Here is a 22,429-nt window from a genome sequence, read left to right as displayed (position 1 = left end):
TTTTAAGAAATTCGATTTTTCGGATTTTTGATAATTTTATATAATTTTAGATTTTTTACCAAAGAGTCGAGACTATTAAATAAGTAAAGTATTTTCCAAGAGCCCAAAAATAATAAAGCTAAATCCCATAAAAGAGAGGAAAAAATGTTGAATTTTAAGAAATTTGGTTTTTTGATAATTTTAGATTTTTTACCAAAGAGTCGAGACTATTTAATATTTAGGGTAAAGTGCGGATAGATGCCCCCCCAATTCGAAAATTACATCTAAATTCAACAAATATTAATATTATTAATTGACTATTTGATTTTTACACACTATTACTATTTATCATTAACATATGTAAGGACCAAATACCTACAATAAATAATAAATTAATCAGAACGAAAATTCAAAAGGTCTGTATTTGGCCATATATCCCACCTGGGTGGGTAAGACGCCCCCCGCGGTAAGTTATTATCATTTATTACAACTATATTATTATAAAAAATGGAAAACGTCGATCTAATATGTTTCTCTGATTAAATTGAAACAATTAAATAATTGAAAATATTTTCTTACATGTTAAATATCCTCGATTTTTGTAATGAGGAATTTTGTCCAGCAGTTTGAAAATTTTTGGACATTTTCAGCAATCTGAAATTTTTACATTATTATAACTAATAACCCCGGGGTGCCAGCGAGCTGGTACTTTACAGTAAAATTGTTATGGCCAATAGGTACACAGGAAAAAAAAAGTCTGACTCCGTTTACACCTTAAATTCAGCCCATGTATTTCACATAAGTCTGTCCTTGTCTAACGGGGCTGACTCCGTTTACACCTTAAATTCAGCCTCAAAAAGAGGCTGAAAGTAAGACTTTTTTTTTAGTGTGTATAAAAAAAACTAATAATCCATAAATATAGTTTCTTTCATATTGGAGAACTGAGAAAGGGGGCATCTATCCGCACTTTTCCCTAAAGTATTTTCCAAGAGCCCAAAAATAATGAAGCTGAATCCCATAAAAGAGAGGAAAAAATGTTGAATTTTAAAAAATTCGGTTTTTTGAATTTTTGATAAATTTTGATAATTTTAGAATTTTTACCAAAGGGTGGAGACCATTAAATAAGTAAAGTGTTTTTAAAGAGCCCAAAAATATTGAAATTAGATTTAAAATTCTATTAGAATTTCGTAAAAATTTGACCTGGAAATCATGGAAAAGGTATGGAATTTTAAATTCGGATTTCTGTAGGAATCCTGAATAAGAGTAATTGACATTTAATATTTTTGTTCCTCACGTTCATTCCTACTGTACTACGCAAACGGTGCAACCTGATATAGTCGGCCATGACTATAGTCATGGCCGTATAGTCTCCACCCTTTGGTAAAAATTCTAAAATTATCAAAATTTATCATAAATTCGAAAAACCGATTTTTTTAAAATTCAACAGTATTTCTTCTCTTTGATAATATTTAGCTTCATTATTTTTTAGCTCTTGGAAAACACTTTACTTATTAAATAGTCTCGAATCTTTGGTAAAAAATCTAAAATTATCAAAAATTCAAAAATCCGAATTTCTTAAAATTCAACATTTTTTCCTCTCTTTTATGGAATTTAGCTTCATTATTTTTGGGCTCTTGGAAAATACTTTACTTATTTAATAGTCTCGACTCTTTGGTAAAAAATGTAGGGGAGAGTCTCCAGTTGTGAGACGGGTTTTATTTTTGACCCGTAAATTTTAAACGGGTAAACAAAATTGTAAATAAAATACACCGTTCGAAAGGTAACAGAAATACGCAACTTTTATTAAAAGAAAGTATAGTGTTTCGTTGAAGTCAAAAAAATTTACGATACATTTTCCGAGCACATCGCTTTTTTCAAAAAAAAAATGTCTCCAGTTGTGAGACACTCATTAAAAATTGCTAAAATTTAATAAGTTTGACATAAAACGTTATGTTTAGTAGAAATAATTAAATATATTAATAATAAATATTATTATATACTAAATAATAATATTTATTCGCCAAAATATGACTATCAAATAAACACAATTTAATAGCTTCAACAAGAGCATTAAAATTGATTTCTTCTGAATCAATTGACTTTTTTCCACTTGACATGCCCAAAAATACTAGAAAAAAAAATCAAAACAACATTTAAATAGTATGCCTGCAAAGTCGTATTTTTTATGCTGCCCAGATGGGTGACACCGTCTCACAACTGGTGATATGCTGTGTCTCACACTCAGAAATTGGCGCTATTTTGAAAAAGGAAAATTAAATTATTTTCAACCGCAGATTGGAACAATGCAATATTGCATCACAAAATATAAGGAAAACCCTAAAAGAAAATGCATTACATTTACCTTTTCCAATTAATTAACTTGGAAAAAAAGAACTTTGCATTTATTGAAAAAACGCTTTTTAGTCGATTATCACCCTCAGTGTTGGTATTTAACAAAAACAGTTTATATATCCGCTTCGGTGTACACGAAAAAGTTGGCTCTTATAAAAAGAAATGTTTTTATATAAACCAATCGGCTTTTTAATATTGCGTGTTAAAAAAAATTGACTGTCTCACAACTGGAGGTGTCTCACAACTGGAGACTCTCCCCTAAAATTATCAAAAATTATCAAATTTCAAAAATCCGAATTTCTAAAAAATTCAACATTTTTTCTCCTCTTTTATGGCATTAGGTTCATTATTTTTGGGCTCTTGGAAAATACTTTACTTATTTAATAGTCTCGACTCTTTGGTAAAAAATCTAAAATTATCGAAAATTATCAAAAATTCAAAAATCCGAATTTCTTAAAATTCAACATTTTTTCCTCTCTTTTATGGCATTTAGCTTCATTATTTTTGGGCTTTTGGAAAATACTTTACTTATTAAATAGTCTCGACTCTTTGGTAAAAAATCTAAAATTATCAAAAAACCAAATTTCTTAAAATTCAACATTTTTTCTTCTCTTTTATGGGATTTAGCTTCATTATTTTTTTGCTTTTGGAAAATACTTTACTTTTTTAATAGACTCGACTCTTTGGTAAAAAATCTAAAATTATAGAAAATTATCAAAAATCCGAAAAATCGAATTTCTTAAAATTCAATATTTTTTCTCCTCTTTTATGGCATTTAGCTTCATTATTTTTGGGCTCTTGGAAAATACTTTACTTATTTAATAGTCTCGACTCTTTGGTAAAAAATCTAAAATTATGGAAAATTATCAAAAATCCAAAAATCCGAATTTCTTAAAATTCAACATTTTTTCCTCTCTTTTATGGCATTTAGCTTCATTATTTTTAGGCTCTTGGAAAATACTTTACTTATTTAATAGTCTCGACTCTTTGGTAAAAAATCTAAAATTATCAAAAAACCAAATTTCTTAAAATTCAACATTTTTTCCTCTCTTTTATGGGATTTAGCTTCATTATTTTTGGGCTCTTGGAAAATACTTTACTTATTTAATAGTCTCGACTCTTTGGTAAAAAATCTAAAATTATATAAAATTATCAAAAATCCGAAAAATCGAATTTCTTAAAATTCAATATTTTTTCTTCTCTTTTATGCCATTTAGCTTTGTTATTATTTGAATTTCTATTCAAGAGAAAAAATAGAAAACAGAAAAAATTTAGAAACTTTTAAAAGTTCCAGGCCTTTTCCATTATTTCCCTGATTTCCAGAAGCCTTTTAAAAATTCCATACCATTTCCATGATTTCCAGATTCTGTAGGAACCCTGTTATTGTTTACTATTATATTTATTATTTTTATTTATTTATTATTGTTATTATATCTATTATTATTTATTATTATACTTACTTTTTAAAAATATTATTATGGAAAATTATTAAAACAATAAAAGGAAAATTTTTTATGAAAAAATTATTAAACAAATAAAATTTCTAAACAAAAAAGAGTAAATAATAAAAAATTATAAAATGTATAATTTTTTTAGAAATAAACTATAGTTGATAAATAATAAAAAAAAAATTATCCATTAAAATTTATTTTTTCTGAATGTGTCAATATTATTCCCAGTGTATTAATTTTTAAATTAAAACTTATTATTAATTATTATTATTAATTTTTTTTTTTAAAAAAAGTTAATCTTGGTATTTGAAATAATTTTGTTTAAAAAAATTTGTATAAATAATATAATTTAAAAAATTATACATTTCATAATTTTTTATTATTTACTTTTTTTTTTGTTTAGTAGTTTTATTCGTTTAATAATTTTTTCATAAAAAATTTCCCTTTATTGTTTTAATAATTTTCCATAATAATATTTTTAAAAAGTAAGTATAATAATAAATAATAATAGATATAATAACAATAATAAATAAATAAACAAATAATAAATATAATAGTAAACAATAAGAGTAATTGACATTTAATGTTTTTGTTCCTCACGTTCATTCCTACTGTACCACGCAAACGGAGCAACCTGTTATGGTCGGCCATGTCCAACTTCTCATATAGAGCTATCAGTTTGATATGTTTCGTAAAACGCGGATTGATATTTACGCCCATAGAAACATCTAATCGTCATAAGAAAATTTGTTTTATATTCTCTAATAAATATTATTTTTCCCTAAATCGCCCTTTTTTTCATTTTCTGTCTGAATTTTTAAAAATTAATTATCAAAGTAAAAAATTACACCAAAAGAGGGGAAGTTGTCGACTTTGATAATTAATTTTGAAAAATTCAGACAGAAAATGAAAAAAAGGGCGATTTAAGGAAAAATAATATTTAATAGAGAATATAATTCAAACTTACTTATGACGTTTAGATGTTTCTAGGAGCGTAAATATGAATCCGCGTTTTACAAAACAAAGCAACAGCTCGATGTAGGCCTTTGCCGACCATAACAGGTTGCACCATTTTTGTGTTGAAAGTATTTACGCTATGGTAATGTAGGGACGTAGATGATCAACAAAAATAATAAGTCATTACTTTTATTATTTAATATTATATAAATAATTATATTTATTTGTTTATTTATCTATTATTATTTATTATTATTCTTACTTTTTAGAAATATTATAATGGAAAAGTATAAAACAAAGTAATGTAAATTTTTTATGAAAATATTATTAAACATAATTTTTGTCATAAAATTGGATCTTTTTTATGAAAAAAGTCCTTTTTCTGAAACACGGAGGTACTCAGAATTTATTTCCAATTATGAAAACCATTTTTGTCTTGAGAAAACGACGTTGATGTTTGCAATTTTTTTCTAACAATTTTTGAAGTAGATTATTAAATTTTCGTCTTTTTTCAATACATTGCAGCTTTTTTTTTTTATTAAAAAAGGGCATTTTTTGACATTTATTTTTCTAAATAATTTCATATCATAATTTTTATTGATGAAAAATAGAAATACAGAAAAATTAAGATTAAATTTTGATCAGAAACTAAATAAGTAAACAAATAATTTTCCATATAGAAAAATTGAATAACAATGTTATTTTTAGAATTTTCAGTTTAAAAACAAAGATTTTTTTCAAAACAATACTTCTATAGGTAATTATGAAAATCATCGATTTCATTTGGAATTCTTTTCATGGATTTAAAAACATATTTTCTACCAAATTACGCGTGTGTTTCGAAATCCACCAATTTTTAAGAAAAATGATAATTGAAAAAGGGTCAAAATATTTTCTGTCCGCTTTTATTTTATGACCGTCGAATTCCTTATATAAAATTACTTTAAAACTAATTTTGTGGAATATTTAAATTAGATTTTTCATATACTTAAAAATATCAATAATAAAAATAACCATTAAAAATTTTTAAAATTATACATTTCATAATTTTTTATTATTTACTTTTTTTTTGTTTAGAAATTTTATTTGTTTAATAATTTTTTCATAAAAAATTTTCCTTTATTGTTTTAATACTTTTCCATAATAATATTTTAAAAAAGTAAGTAAAATAATAAATAATAATAGATATAATAACAATAATAAATAAATAAACAAATAATAAATGTAATAGTAAACAATGAGAGTATAATTGACATTTAATATTTTTGTTCCTTACGTTCATTTCTACTGTACTACGCAAACGGTGCAACCTGATATAGTCGGCCATGGCTAACCTCCCATATTGAGCTGTCAGTTTGCTATGTTTTGGAAAACGCGGATTGATATTCACGCCCATAGAAACATCTAATCGTCATAAGAAAACTTGTTGAATATTCTCTATTAAATATTATTTTTCCCTAAATCGCCCTTTTTTTCATTTTCAATCTGGATTTTTTTTAATTAATTATCAAAGTCAAAAAATTTCACCAAGAGGGACGAAAAGAGGGGAAGTTGAGGAGAAATCGCTCGCTACGCCTATGCGTACTTTTAAATATTTCCCACCGTGCAGCGTCCTTAAAGTATAGGGATCTTTTGGTAATCGTGAAGGATATTGAATATAGTATAGCAGGTACATCATCCTATAGCAGCTGTTTGAGAACAGCTGAGGGAAGTAGAGCGTTGAACGCGCCTTTAATATCCAATGCTACCGCTACCGTACTTTTTTCGTATGATTGAGAAGTTGTTAATTACGTCCGTAGCCAGACCGAAACACAATTGAGCGCCGAGAGCTCCATTCGGAACCGGAATATTGATAACCGGAGATCAGACCCCTTGACACCGAAAAGTGTTCCAGCCTGGCATGAACCATTCTTTCCATTATTTTTCTTAGGGCTGAGGTGATCGATATCGGACGAAATCCCTTGTTCATACAACCAGATTTTAGTGATTTTGTTTTAGAGTATAGTTTGAACAACCTTAGGTCTTTTTCAAATTAACCTAGAATTCCTGCTTACAGTAACCAGAAAAACTACCGCCCCGGTAGCGCATATGTTAGGATCAGATTTTATCATAACATATCAAAGATTTGTAATCAGCGAATCATTTAAAAAGAAACACTACAAAAACACGTTACTACAATGCACTTGAACTGCATACATTAATGTCCCACATCTGTACACACTTGAAAGTGTGTTACTGTAATGCACTTTACCATGTTTACGAATGTAGGAAGGAATACTCATGCTCATTCATGGCTGCCACAAAATGATAAATATAAAATTCCAGGCTTTTACCATGGTGTCCAGGTCAATACTTATAAAATTTTAGTCAAAAATTAAAAAAATTTCTGGCCTAATAACACAGCATTAGCTCTAAAATTTTTTTAAATTTCCAAATACCAAAAACTTAATAAGAATTAAAAACCAAAAATTTTTCTTCCGTAGAGATTTGTATATGGCAATGAGATAAAAACATTTTTTAATTTAAACTTAAAATTTTCTTAAAAATCTTTAAACACAGGCAAAATTAATCAAAATAATTTTAATTGACAATATAATAAAAAGTAACCATAGCCGATAATCAGCAGAAGATGAAAAATATTTTTTTGAGCGAACTTTATTTTCTGTTTATTAACAATTATTAGTCAACAAATTTTTTACTGGTCCTAAACTATTTCAAGAACAATTCCAATAATTATTTAAGACATCAAAATTAATTTAATTCACAATTCATAAAAAGTAACCACAGCCGATAATCAGCAGAAGATGAAATATTATATTTTGAGCAAACTTGATTAAAAACAGGAAAAATTCAAGTTTTTCATAACTTTTTCTAAATTCCATACCTTTTCCAGGTTTTCCAGGATTTCCAGGCTCTGTGGCAACCATGTATCATTATAACATACTTTTTTTTCAGTGAATGTAGATAAAACTTATTGTAGCAATTTTTGAACTAACCTTTTTTAAGTCACACAAGACAAAGCATGGTAATAAATACTAGAATAATACAAGTTTAAGAGTATAAAGATGGTTGTGCCACCACCCGGAGATGCACTATTACAGTTACAACTAATACAGTTGAAAAATGTAATGTTGAATTTGTTATTTTTTCTGAAAACTATGTCTCTGTAACAGAAAGCAAGTCGAAATCGTTTTGGTATATTAATGTGTCACATTGCATTTTTCTATTTAGGAGGCTGCTTGCATTCCAAGTTGTACATTTAAAGTCAGTTCTATTGAGGGATAAGCTCATTTTTAACATTGAATGTTGGAATTGGTAAGAACTTAATTACTAAAGAAAGTTTATTGGATTGGATTGTTGAATTTGTCTCATTGACCTCGATTCGATTTTGTTTCGAGTTGTATTCAGTATCATATTGGAAACTACTACGTATCATTTCTTGTGAGACGTTACGGCTTTTTTAAGATTTTTTTGTAAGTCTAAATTATTATTGGAATATTTCGTAGTGTCTGCAGATGGGAGTTCGATTTCGAATTTTTAAAAACTTGCAGTGTATTGATAATATTCAGCGACCTCGAAAACCCCCTATTAACGATTTACAGGCACTTCCGGTGGATTTAAAAAAAATGTCCAATGTTTTAGATGAGCCATTTTAAATTTTCAAAAACGAACATCGGATTAGGTATGGCAACCTGCAAGCCTTTCTCCTAAATCGAATGTTGACCGTTTTGGCATAGTTAATTTGATAACTAGAGACAAACCATAGGAAACTTAATAATTTATAAAAATCATTCATTAATTAAATTGTAAACTTTTATATTTACCTCACTAGAAATAATGTGAATCGTGTAATAAATGTAGAGAATATTTTGCGAATGCAAAGCTTCAGTTTTTCTTTGCAGTTCAATCAGTGGTGATGCAAATTGATTGTTCAACAATAATTGCGTTATGAAAGTTACAAAACAAACATAAGACTGGTTTTGTATCTTTATCTTATCACATACGTTTTTAAAGTCCTTCAACTTTACTTGCGCTATTGTTTCACCCTAAAATATTAAGAGTAGAGGTTTAAAAAAAATTAATATTTAAGTGACTCAAAATTATTTTTGAAATTATGTTCAAAATAATTATTTTTTTAAAATTGCAAATCTGCTCTGTAACAGAAAAACTGCAGTGACATTGTCAGTTTGGTTGTTGTCTGTATGTTTACAAAATAAATGCTGTGACCTAAGCGAAAATATCACTTGCCGCTTTTTAAATTGTAGGGCGGAAATGTTAAACGATTATAGAGAACATTATAAAAATTGTAGGTGTTTTAATTAATTTTGCTTCCTCGTGGAGGAAGCTTTGTAGTCCTTTAATTTATAAAATTTTTACAAATTGATTAAACTGATTTCTCTCTATATAGAAAATATATTTTACGAGATCCTGACTAAAGAAGAAAATTAATTTCAAATTATTAATTAGAAAAATCTAGCTTTAATAGTATAACACTATCTATACTTATTTTTCGTTGACTATAGCCACGCTTGAAAGGTATAAAAACATACCGAAAAAGCGAACCTATGCTTCTCATATTAAGAAAATTCTTTCCTATGAAATCCCGTTTTAATTACTTCAACAAGTAAAGTTTTCTTGATTCAATTAAAGTTTTATTTAGTGTATTATAAAAATTTATGTGTTTTTACCTTAATTCTTAATTTTTCTTGAAGTGAAAGTAAGCCTGCTAATATGGAAAATTTGACCTCGATTAATGTACTATTTTCCGAATTAAAGCAATCGTTAAAAATTGCTATTAGAAATTCATTGTTCTTCATAAAAGTCTGCGCAGCTGTTTGAAAAATTTAAGAAAATGAAAATACAATTGAGTAATTAAATTCATTTTTTGTAACGGGTTGTGTCAAAAACTTGACTAAGTTGCTGTTTTTAAGCACTTTAAACACAAATAACTATTGTGAAACGTACTTAAAAATTAATACGTAAATCGTCGCTTTGGGACATCATAACATACCACTTCAGTTAAGCAATGAAAATAATTATAAAATTAAATGTTGGTTATAAAAAGACAAGAATCAAATGACATGTTTTTCACTGTTTGTCTGAACTGGCATCTCTAACAACTATTTCAGGATATCCTACTCTCTTCATTGAATTAGTGGAAAGTTTACTATTTTAATCAGTAACATAGACTTTCAATGATGAACCAGTGAACATTTTTTATTTGACTGCTAAATCAGCTAAGTCAAGTAAAAAACTCTTAATTGATTAAAAATCAGTAGAATAAATAACTGGTATATCAGTTATTTCTAATTGCTGATTGGTATTAACAAGTGCCACCAAGCACTTCAATTTTCCCATGTAAAATGCATGGGAAAAATTTTAATTCTCGAAAAATCAAGATCATTTGCGAGGGTTTCAAAAAAGTTAACAATAAGCTACTAGGATTTATAGAGTGCTCTCTGTCAAGTAATTTAACCTATATAACTTTCAATTTTGAAAATGGAACATATTTAATTTAAACTTTAAATATTTTCGTGAAATGAAATTAATAAAGGGTTATCATTGGTACAATTGGCAAAATTCTCAGTTACATAATGTAACATGTTAAAATTTAATTTAAACATTAAAAAAATTTTTTGTGATTAGGAAAGTACATATTTATATTAACGATATTTGCAATAACATTAATAATAGCAAATAAAAAAAACCTGAAAATGTAAAAACTAATAAGTTGTTTACTTATATATTCTTTAAATCACTGAATGACAAGAAGCAACAAAAACACTGACCCAAGGACTGTCATCATATTCTTAAAAAATACAAAAAATAGAACTTTTAAATATTTCCAAACTTAAGGCACACATTATTGTTCTTTAAATTTAATTTCTAATAAAATAAATAAATAAAGCAAAATTTAAAACTTATAAACTAGAAGCAGGTAGAGCTTTTAAATATCTTGAAAGTTTGATATATGTATGTTAGATTAAATAAATAAATAAATAAACGTTATTATTTTTTAAAGCTTGCTAACCAAACAAATTAAGTAAAATTTCAATACTTCTTTTTACTTTCATTTGAATTATAAATTTAAATCATTTAAAAATTAGGAAAAATTAATAAGTTTAGGAAATTTTAATTCGGAAAAATATATTAAAAATTTGCCTTTTCGGAAATACTTCTTTGGGTAATTATAAATTTTAGAAACTTAGATTAAAAAGTCGGTAGAGAATTATTTTTTGCATTACTTAACTAAACAGACATGTTGCTGTCCCCAAGCTGTATTAAAAATTGATAAGAAACTATTTTAAAATAATATTATACCTTTAAAATTTTTTGCATCTAGAGACTGTTGAATTATAAGGACACTCATTGGAAGAAGTAGTGCTTTTAAAGTTAAGTCTATATCTCCTTTTATTATTACGTTTACCAAACCTTTTGCACAATTATTTACAACATTAAATGAGAGAGGTAAAACTAGTGGTACATTTCCGGCTATCTTGAGGACAACTTCTAAAATTTTACCTAAAAAGTATTTTTATTTATCAAAAGCTTGTAGAAAGTAATAATATTAACAAAAATTAATAATAATTGTGACGCGATCTGAAGAAAGGGACCTTAGAAGCAAATCATTTTAAGGTTGGGTTAGAGTTACTTTTTTCTTGTTTGAAAGTTTCTTTTAACTTATTTCGAATTAAAATCAGTGTTTATTAAATATTTTAGTTTTAATGAAGACTTAAACTTCAATGATTTATATTGACAGTTGATCTTTTTTTTGTATTTTCAATTAAAAAATTGCAAACATAACCTATAATGTTTTGCTTCTAAGGTCCCTTTCTTCAGATCGCGTCACAATTTAAAAATTAAACAGAATAAAAACAGAAGTTACTATTGTTAAAGGTGTGACTTGTAAGATCAACTGTCAAAGTTTTTAAAACAAATTCAATAACTTCAATCGACATTTTTCTACCAGATTCCAATAAGGCTGCAAACACTTTTCCACCATGATGAATATTTTCCATAACATTTTCATGAATCAAATCCTGAATACAAAAAATTATTAATTAACAAAATATTTCCATGAAATCAACTATGTACTCTGTTCCACGAGAGAATGTTTTCAGACGCGCTTTTTTTAAACATCGTAATACCTCATCTAAAAACTAACTTTTCTTGAAGTAAACAAAGCTCCTTATGTATTCAAAAGCGCTGCAGGTAAAATGTGAATATGAATGAAACTTTACTTTAAATCAATACTTAATCAACTTGCTTACTTTTACTTTCTTGATTACTTACTTGAAGTAAGCAAGTGAGTAATCAAGAAAGTAAAAGTAAGCAAGTAAGCAAATGAGTTACTTACTTGCTTACTTTTACTTATTTGGTTATTTTTACTTACTTGCTTACTTACTTGAAGTAAGCAAGTGAGTGAAATAAGCAAGTAAGCAAGTAAGTAACCAAATAAGCGTGTAAATAAAATTAAGCAAGTAAGCAAGTGAGTAAGTAAGTAAGCAATAAGTACTTACTTACTCACTTGGTTCGTTACTTGCTTACCTACTTGCTTACTTACTTAATTATTTGCTTGCTTACTTAGTTACTTCCTTAAAGCAATATTTGAATTAGAGAAATAAATGAATTGTAAGTCAAAACACAAATGATAATACAAATAACTTCATTCTTCTCTCAGTCACACTCATTTCTCCACTGGACAAACGGCCAGTGGAGAAATGAAGTACATTTCTCTACTGGTGCCTAGTGAACAATGACTCCATTTCCCCGAAGTCGTTGGACAAAAACCTTTAATATTATAGTTAGAAAATAAAGTTACATATTAATGAAATCTGCAGAATGAGTTATATGGGCAAATCTCTGAAAACTTTAACATTTGAATTTGAATTTTTTTAAAAAAATTTTTGTGAGCACAATTTTGATATTTTTAGTATTACATCTTCGACCAAAATAAATTTCATTTTTATTACTGTACAACCATTATTTGGTTGCCTTCTATTTTAAAATATAAATTTTTGGAAGGAAAATAATGTTAGGTTATCTAAATCTGTAACAAGATATACATAAACATTTTATCTCCTACACTTAAGTAAGTTATTTCTCAGTATCACAAAAACATAATTAAACATGAAAATAAATATAATAAACGTCTAATGCAACTAATAAGGACAAAATATAACATGAACTTTTCTAATTATTTGATTGGCTGAATTGTTTTGAAAAAATATCGAGGATCTTAATATAACCTTGAAAAACACTAACATTTTTATGAACGTTTAATAAATAATAAATAAATATTACTTAAGTGCCTTCCGTTGATAAATTTTTCATTCCGCGTTTCCTTTTTCTCGCTTTTTATTTTCTTTTCTTTGATTTTCTTTCATTTTGCCACTTTTTATTACATTTTTGGTTACTTCGTGATAAATAACATGGAACAAATAAATGCGAAACTTCAGATTGATTGGAAAACGATTGATTTGACCAAGCTACATATTTGACGAGCGACAATTTGAATATCCACGTAAAAAAATAATTAAATAAGAATTAGAATAAATAAAAACATATGCACAGTTTTAAATACATCTAAAGTAATATGTGCCCCAATTTTGGAGCAAATTAAATAAGAAACTTTGGAGAAATTAATGATTTGACCAGCGACATATTTTCCGTACTACACCAGTATCACAAGTATCCAACAATTATTTTGCTTAAAATATAGTTGAAAATAAAAATAAAAATCACGCACATAAAATTTGAATTACAATTCATAATTGTGCCTCTTATTTCAAATTTTTTCATTTAGTTTTTTAATGTTTATTTTATAAAACCATTTTGATTTGACCAGCGACACAAAAACTGAGGGACACTTTTTAGAAGATTATATCTTTTCTAATTTTTACTTTTTATTTTTTTTAAGTTTGTTTATGGAATTCTTAAGATATTTTTAAATAGTTTATAACAGTAAAAAACGTGTTTTCCAAAAAAACTTTATTTAAACAGTTAAAATACCTTTAGAAAAAGTGAAAGTGACACTTGCAAAATCATGGTATTGTGAACTTTAATAAAAAAAACATAGAAAAAAAACAAAATAATTTATATCAATGGTTAAATCGTAATCCTTATTTTCTTTTTTAAAACATGTAAATATTTAAAAATCATTAGTTTTTATATTTAGGATGTTTAAGTGAAAATAATGTGAGGGACTTAAAGGTTAAAAGTTCCAGAGATTCGCCCATATACTGAGTTACAAATTTATTAACTTTAATATTTAAATATTTTATTGCCGTAATTACCCCATTTTATAATTACTGCCATAAACTTGGGTCGCCGAAACATGTAATGTGTCAGAGAAGAGTTGAACTTGAATTGAGGAATTTAAAGTATGGAAAAGGCTTGGCCACATTATTTAGTGAAAATGGTCCGTCTAAAATAAAAAATTTAGCGAATAGTGTCAATTTTCTTACTACATATCTGCGCGAACTGAACGAAAGTTCGTCTTTTCATGTCAGCATTCTCTGATAGAACAGGGTATAAATAATAGGGTAAGTGCATCAGTTGCTATGCTTTTATGGAAGGTGTAATTATTTATTACGTAAGAAAATATAAATGTTTGAAAATTTTGGAAAAAATTATTTTGATCTATACTTGAGACAAGCCATGTAGAAACTGACGTAAATAGCCTTATTAACATTACGGCTTTTGTAAGCTTCCTATATAAGGTTGCCTTATTAACAAATTTCCCTGTCTATAGGCTTAAAAGAACCCTACAATTTTCCTGACAGGTTGTCTTATTCAGTAGTTAGATAAGAAAATACTGTCCCTTTTTACGTTCCTGGTTGGATTCCTACATGTTCCATAAAATTAATATTCTATGGTGAGTCATTCCATTATATGTGGACGTTTACATGAAAAGGGCCCATATTGTCGGTTCTAGTTTTCAAGATAATCGCAATTTAGTAATTTTGGAGCAAAATCTTTATTTTTTTTTATTTTTTATTATCATTCTACATGTTTTGACAAGTCGAATCATGCGGTTTTCATTAATTTATCGATAATTTAACTGTTTGATTTCATTGGTTCTTTAGAAAAATGAAAAGGGCCCATTTTGTCGGTCATTTGCAAAAGTAATCCGTATTTTAAAAATGGAGGTGTGGAAAAATTTAAAACCTCTTGATTTTTCATCTTTAAGGTGTCCTGGACTGTAAACAATTCTTAACTGAATAACTTCCAAGAAGAATCGCAGAGATATAACAATTATAGTCCGGGAGCTAGCGACCAAAACAACTATCTCATTTCATACCGCCTAAAAATTTGAGTATAGATTACTAAAGACATGTAAATAAGAGAAACCCACGTCTAGCAGGCCGGTGCTGGGGCAGGGGGCGGCAGCGGGGGGGGGGGGGAATATGTGAAAAATAATGTAAAATTTTCTCATTTCATACCGATTAAAACCTTTAGAAATCGAAAGTTTACATTCAAACAAGTGTAAAAATACACGTCTGGCAGTTCTAGGGTGGGGCGAAGTACGTCTGGCAGCCCTTTGAAAATGCGGCAAATGGGTCAATAGGTGAAAAATAATGTAAATATTTCTCATTTCATACCGATTAAAACCTTTATAAAACGAAAGTTTACATCTACGCGAGTGTAAAAATGTACGTCTGGCAGTTCTAGGGTGGGGCAAAGTACGTCTGGCAAAGGGTTAATCACATAAAAAATCATAAAATTTAATCTCATTTCATACCAATTAAAACGATCATATATCGAAAGTTTACATTTAAACAAATGTAAAAATCTACATCTTCGAAGGGCTGCCAGACGTACTTTGCCCCACCCCAGAACTGCCAGACGTACATTTTTACACTCGCGTAGATGTAAACTTTCGTTTTATAAAGGTTTTAATCGGTATGAAATGAGAAATATTTACATTATTTTTCACCTATTGACCCATTTGCCGCATTTTCAAAGGGCTGCCAGACGTACTTCGCCCCACCCTAGAACTGCCAGACGTGTATTTTTACACTTGTTTGAATGTAAACTTTCGATTTCTAAAGGTTTTAATCGGTATGAAATCAAAAAAAATTTTCGATTTTTTTTACGTGTTTAACCCTTTGCCAGACGCACATTTTTACACTCGTGTAGATGTAAACTTTCGAGTTATGAAGGTTTTAATCGGTATGAAATGAGAAAAATTTACATATTTTTACAACGCTTGACCGATTTGCCGCATCTTCGAAGGGCTGCCAGACGTACTTTGCCACACCCTAGAACTGCCAGACGCACATTTTTACACTCGTGTAGGTGTAAACTTTCGAGTTATGAAGGTTTTAATCGACTTAGAATTATAGATAAATCTATTTGTCCAGTACTCTAAGATAATGACTGTTCCTTTAATTCAGACGAAATTTGAAAAATAAATAAATTTAAAAAATACATAAATAAACGAATTGTTAACGAAAAATTAAACGACAATTACTAATAATAACTTTAAACCAAATGACTGATCTTTCCGTGAATTCGCTTCAGAGAAAACTTAAAAATAAATTTTTATTAGCGAATTAGTAACGACAGTATAGTATTAATTATTTAATAATTAATAATGATTTCAATAGATTATAATTATTTTATAATTTAATAATTAATTTAATTGTTAACAAATAAATAATTGAACTTTAAATTAATCTATAACCTTTTGTGTATTATTACGAGTTATTGACAGATAAATTACAGACGACAGATTTGTTTCATATTTTAAATACGACACCCACATAGCACAGTTTTTTCCGGAAAGTTTCCAGGAAGTTTCCCACGTTAAGTTCGGAAATTTGTCGTGTTAAGTTCCTGGAAACTTCCAGGAAACTTGATATGTCTCAAGATTTAAAGTTTCCGCTGTTAACTTGTAGGAAATTATCATTGTAATTTTCCTGGAAAAAAGGACTGTAAATTTCCTGAAAAATTTAAGGAAGTTTATTTTGGAAGTTTCTCTAAAATTATTTCTGTTAATTTTACATTAATTATTATTTAAAATAAAAATAATAATAATAATATTCATAATAATCGTAATAATAATAAATATTTAATATTTATACAAAATAGGATTTTTTTATAAAAATAAAATTTAAAAAATTTTAAAATTATTTAATTTACTTATTTTATACTTTTCCCGCAGTTGTTACCTACTTATTTTTGTTTTTGGAAACCTAACATTAAAGAAGACAAACTTGAAAATAAATTCGGGGGAACGGGGGATCGAACGCGGATTTCGACGGACGCAACGCAACTACCTAACCAACTACGCTAACCTAACACTTGAGTAAAAAAAAAAATCTTTCTCTTAAGGTACAAGTAATCTTATTGGTTGGTAAACATGAATGGCGGGAAAATTTAAAAGTTTTATTCTCATAATCAAGTATTTCTTATATAATTATTATATTTTAATTCTTATGGCGATTAATAATTTTAAATAGTGGTTATTACTGAATATTTTGTATATGAGAATAATCAAACAAGTTATACAAACAGTTTTAATACTTGGAATCAAGATATATTAAATGGAAGTTCTTCTTTATCTTCTTTCTTTATCTAATTTTAAAATTACCTTTTATTGTCAAAGATTACATTTATTATTATTATTATTATTATTATTATTATTATTATTATTATTATTATTATTGAATAATTATTAAAAATTATTATTATTTTACTATAATTATTATTATTATTATTATTAATTTAAATATTTAATTTGGAAATAAAATTAAAACTTTTTTTAATTTTTTCCAAAACTATAAAGGATTTTTAGAAATATTAGTTAAAATGAATAAATTCAATTAATTAATAAATTAATTAATTGAAATTAATTAATAAAAAATAATAAGTACTTGCTTTTTCAATATTAAACAATTGAATGAAAATCACTGTGAGATAACTATTAAAAAAGTTATTACATTAGATTAATTTAAATATTTATTTAATAATAAACTCATAAGGTGTTAGATGTAAAAATAAATGTTAAAAATAATTACACAATAAACAGGGCTCGGATCGTCTTTAAGACTCAAAAAAGGCGCTTTATTCGCAAAAATTTACAACAAAAGTCACGAAAAGTCGCATGAAATTTTAGAAAAAATCATATTTCTCGACAACAGATACATTAATATCAAACAATCCGGAATAAAATTTTTAAAAATTGAATAAAATTCATAGCAAAATTTTAATTAGGTATTTTTAACATTTTTTTAAAATTCTCTTTGAAATGTCAATTATTTTTATAAAGAATAAAATTCTCCTCCGAAATTCAATTATTAAAAAAAAATTTTAATAAAATTCTTGTCGAAATTTCAATTTAAAATTCTTCTCTGAAATTCAATTATTTTCAAAAATGTTTTTTAAATTCTTGTCAAAATTTCAATTATGTTTATAAATATAAAAATTCTTCTGCAAAATTCAATTACTTTTAAACATTTTTAAAAAAAATCTGTTCAAAGATTCAATTATCTTTGTGAATAATAAAATTATTTTTCTGAAATTGAATTATTTGCAAAGAATTTTAATAGAATCCTTGTCATAATTTCAATTATCTAAATAAATAATAAAATCCTCGGCACAATTTAAATTACCTTCATAAATAATAAAATTCAACCTAGAAATTAAATTATAATTTTTTTTTTAAATTCTCTTCAAAATTTCAATTATCTTTGTAAATATCAATATTCTTCTGCAAAATTCTATTACTTACTAATGTTTTATAAATTTATTCCCAATAATTCAATTATTTGCATAAAAAATAATTAACAAATTTTTTTTATAAAGTTTTTAATATAAATTAATAATTTTATCACTCGGTAATCTTCAATTATTATAAAACATGAAGACATTGATTGCTCTGAGTCGAAGACTCGGAGTGATCGATTTCTTCATGTTTTATAACAATTTTTCATAAGTTGTTTAATTTCAAAAAGGTTGTAATTTGAATCTTTTGAAGAATTTTAAAATTTGTAAATTAGTAAATAAATGTAACAGAACACTCTTTTGACTTAAACTTTTCCCTTTAAATTAAAAAAAATGTTTAATTTCATTTGCATTTTATTTAAAAAATCTCGAAAAAGTCGATTAGTCGCATTTTTCATAAAAAAGTCGAAAAAAGTCACATTTCCTTAGAAAAGTCGAAAAAAGTCAAAAAAGTCGCACAATCCGAGCGAAATAAATATATAAATTGTTAATTTGAAATAAATTTCGACATAAATAATACGTATTATTAACGGATTCTTCGCTTTACTTTTGATTTTAAATTAGTGTTGAAGGGGAAGCATGATGAAACCTTGGTTGGTTGGTACTCTCCAAACTTTACAAAAGATGTTATCTGCGTCAGTTAATATAATTTCATTATTTACACTATTTGTAATATGGATGTTAAGTGATCTTGAATCCGGATTTTCATAAACTTTATCAATTGATACATATTTGTTAAAAATTATTTTAAAATTATTGTTCTCACATTTAACAATATTTAAAACTTTGCAAAATGTCCCTTCTTTTAAAAGAATGTAACTGCCTTTATCGACATCACAATTAATAGTAAAAGTCTTTACAATAATAAACGATTCACGGTGATTGATGCACATAAAACGTGCATCTAAATGAATAAGAATTCTTCAAATGCATTCGAATGCAGTGTTATTACGCACGCAAGGCATTTTTTCAATTCATATATTATATGTTTAAAAAACTGATTTAAGTCTTACAAGCTAAGTTTAATTAATAATTACATTATTAATTGTTGTTTCGCTTATGGTTTATGTAATTTTTATAATTACAATTTGTTTTTTATTAATAAAAAAGTATATACGGCTAGAATTATTTCACATTTTGTGAAAGATCTAGTAGAGAAAATCTGTTAAATGTGAAGGTGTTTTAATGTTTATTTTAAAAATTATTCAGGCAAAAATGTTTCATATTTCGATTTTTGAACTAATACGTATTATTTATGTTGAAATTTATTTTAAATAAAGAATTTATTTATTGTGTAATTATTTTCAACATTTATTTTTACATCTAGCACCTTGTGAGTTTATTATTAAATAAATATTTAAAATAAATCAAATGTAATAACTTTTTTAATAGTTATCTCACAGTCATTTTCATTCAATTGTTTAATATTGAAAAAGCAAGTACTTATTATTTTTTATTATACTCTCTTAATTTAAATCGATTAAAAATAATTGAATTAGAAGCAAAAAATTACTACTTAAAATAATAATTTTTTTCTTATTTAAACCAATTTTTTATTTATTTTTTTAAATTTATAATAATAAGAAGTTATATTAATTTTCTTTATTCCTTTTGTCATATTTCTGTGCATTACAAGCAACAAACTTTATTTTAATAAAAATACTTTATTCCATATAAAAATAAAAAAATTAATTGAATTTACTCATTTTAACTAATATTTCTGAAAATCCTTTATAGTTTTGGAAAAAATTAAAAAAAGTTTTAATTTTATTTCCGAATTAAATATTAAAATTAATAATAATAATAATAATTATAGTAAAATAATAATAATAATAATAATAATAATAATAATAATAATAATAATAATAATAATAATAATAATCATCCTTCCGAACGCACTTAGAAGTGACAAGATGTCAAAAGTGCCTAGCCTATGGACACGTGACCCGAATTTGCAACGGCCCCGACAGAACAAAAAACTGTCGGAGATGCGGCGAAGCGGGACATTTCGCCAAGAGTTGTACTGGCGACAAGCCAAAGTGCATTACGTGTACAGATTTGGGAAAAACGGAAGTCAACCATATCCCTGGAAGAATTTCCTGCCCGGTTTACAAGGAGGAACTGGAGAAACTTAAAAGGGCAAATCCCTAAAGCTCCTTCAAGTCAACCTGCATACAAGTAAGGATGCACAGGTGCTCCTGATGCAAACAGCTAGGGAAAATGAGGTCGATATCCTGCTCTGCAGTGAGCAGTATCAAGGAAGCGACCTCGCACCTTGGTATCAGGATAAGGCGAAGAGAGCCGCCATCAAGCTGTGCAACCCAGAATTGCGGGTTGACAAGTTCTTGGAGACAAGCAGCGGGTTTGTGTGGATAGAGGTGGCTAACATACGTATGTATAGCTGCTACTTCTCACCCAACGACCCGCTGACCACCTTCGAAGCCAATATAGAAGACCTAGAATCGAGCCTCATAGAATCCAAGCTGGATGTCATCATCACTGGCGATTTTAATGCAAAGTCGCCAGAGTGGGGTGAGACGAGGCTCGACAAGAGAGGAATTCTGATTGGAGAAATGATCTCCAAGAACGATTTATTAGTTGTAAACCGGGGAAAAACATGGACGTTTAGACGAGGTGCGATCGGATCGATTATAGATCTAACGATCGCATCGTCTAATATATTTAGCCGCATAAGCGACTGGCGGGTCTCTGAGGAATATACAGCAAGTGACCACCAGTACATTGAGTTCTCAGTCTCAATGGGAGACACACGAGGAGGAAAAAGACAGGAAGCTCCTAGTCGCAAAACCTTCTCGTGGAACATTAAGAAAATCGACAAGGAGAAGTTCGGCCGGTCCCTAAAAGAATCTATCTTAATTGAGGATTCTGGTTGGGTGAGGAGGCCGAAAAGTCTAAATGGAGAGGTGCGAGCGGTGCGAAATATAATCGTCACCGCTTGCAATGCGTCGATGCCACGTCGCAAAGGCGCCTTTCCAAGGAAGAAATCCTTGCACTGGTGGTCAGAAAAACTGGCCTCCTTGAGAAAGGAATGCCTCAAAGCAAGAAGGACATATACCCGATCTAAGGGAGATCCCTTGCTGAAAGAGGCTTTCAAGGAGGCGAAAAAGGACCTCAAGAAAGAGATCCGGAAATCGCGACGCCATAGCTGGAAGGAGCTAATTGAGAAAGTCGATAAGGACCCATGGGGTCTGGCTTTTAAAATCGTAACTAAGAAATTAGTGACGAGGCAAAAGACCCCTGGCCTGGACAATCCCGATTGGGTCAGAAAGATAATAAGTTCTTTGTTTCCTCCTGCGGAGCCATACCTTAGAAGGGACTGGAGTTTTTGCAAAGTCGAAGAGGAAGAACTCTTCACACTTAGTGAACTGCAAAAAGCAGGCAAAAGATTGAAGACAGGCAAGGCGCCTGGAATCGATGGGATAAGTAACGAGATCCTAAAGTTGGTAATCGACACTTCGCCTTGAGAGAGAAGAGTTCTTCCGCGACTGGAAGCGACAGAGGTTAGTCCTCCTAAGGAAAGGTGAAAAACCTCTAGATAAGGTTTCATCGTACAGGCCTATATGCCTGTTGGATACGATGGGTAAACTTCTAGAGGATATGGTTCTGCAGAGAATGCAAAGCCACTTGACCGGAGAGAATAGTCTGTCCGATCACCAATTTGGTTTCCGTAAAGGCAAGTCCACAGTTGATGCCATCCAGGCAGTTGTGGACATAGCCAAAGCAGGAAAAAACAAGTTGGGACCTGGAAAAAGAAGAGCTTCTGCGCGTTGGTAGCAATTGACATACGCAACGCGTTTAATTCCGCAAGATGGAAAGATCTCATCGAGTCGATGAAAAAGAAAAACATGCCGCCCTACTTGTTGCGGATAATGGATAATTATCTTAGCGACAGGTGGGTTATATATGAGGGAGACACCTGCACTCTCAGGGAAGAGATG

At 28.1% G+C, this 22,429-nt stretch overlaps 1 protein-coding gene across 4 annotated transcripts in view; it reads right to left on the bottom strand.

Annotated features, from left to right (window-relative positions):
- LOC122503413 overlaps window positions 1-22,429 on the bottom strand; it is an 86,076-nt gene that overhangs the window by 14,147 nt on the left and 49,500 nt on the right. For 3 of the 4 annotated variants that reach the window (XM_043613936.1, XM_043613937.1, XM_043613939.1), the window contains 4 exons: window positions 11,626-11,779; window positions 11,061-11,261; window positions 9,428-9,570; window positions 8,564-8,785 (listed from right to left, as the gene is read on the bottom strand). In XM_043613936.1, the coding sequence (XP_043469871.1) occupies window positions 8,564-8,785; window positions 9,428-9,570; window positions 11,061-11,261; window positions 11,626-11,779 (720 nt within the window). The remainder of the gene's footprint in view (window positions 1-8,563; window positions 8,786-9,427; window positions 9,571-11,060; window positions 11,262-11,625; window positions 11,780-22,429) is intronic. The other variant, XM_043613938.1, reaches the window with a different exon arrangement.

Source organism: Leptopilina heterotoma, unplaced genomic scaffold (genome assembly GCF_015476425.1).
Source record: "Leptopilina heterotoma isolate Lh14 unplaced genomic scaffold, ASM1547642v1 Lhet_260, whole genome shotgun sequence".
NCBI classification, from domain to species: domain Eukaryota; kingdom Metazoa; phylum Arthropoda; class Insecta; order Hymenoptera; family Figitidae; genus Leptopilina; species Leptopilina heterotoma.
This window is presented reverse-complemented; position numbering and strand designations above follow the sequence as displayed.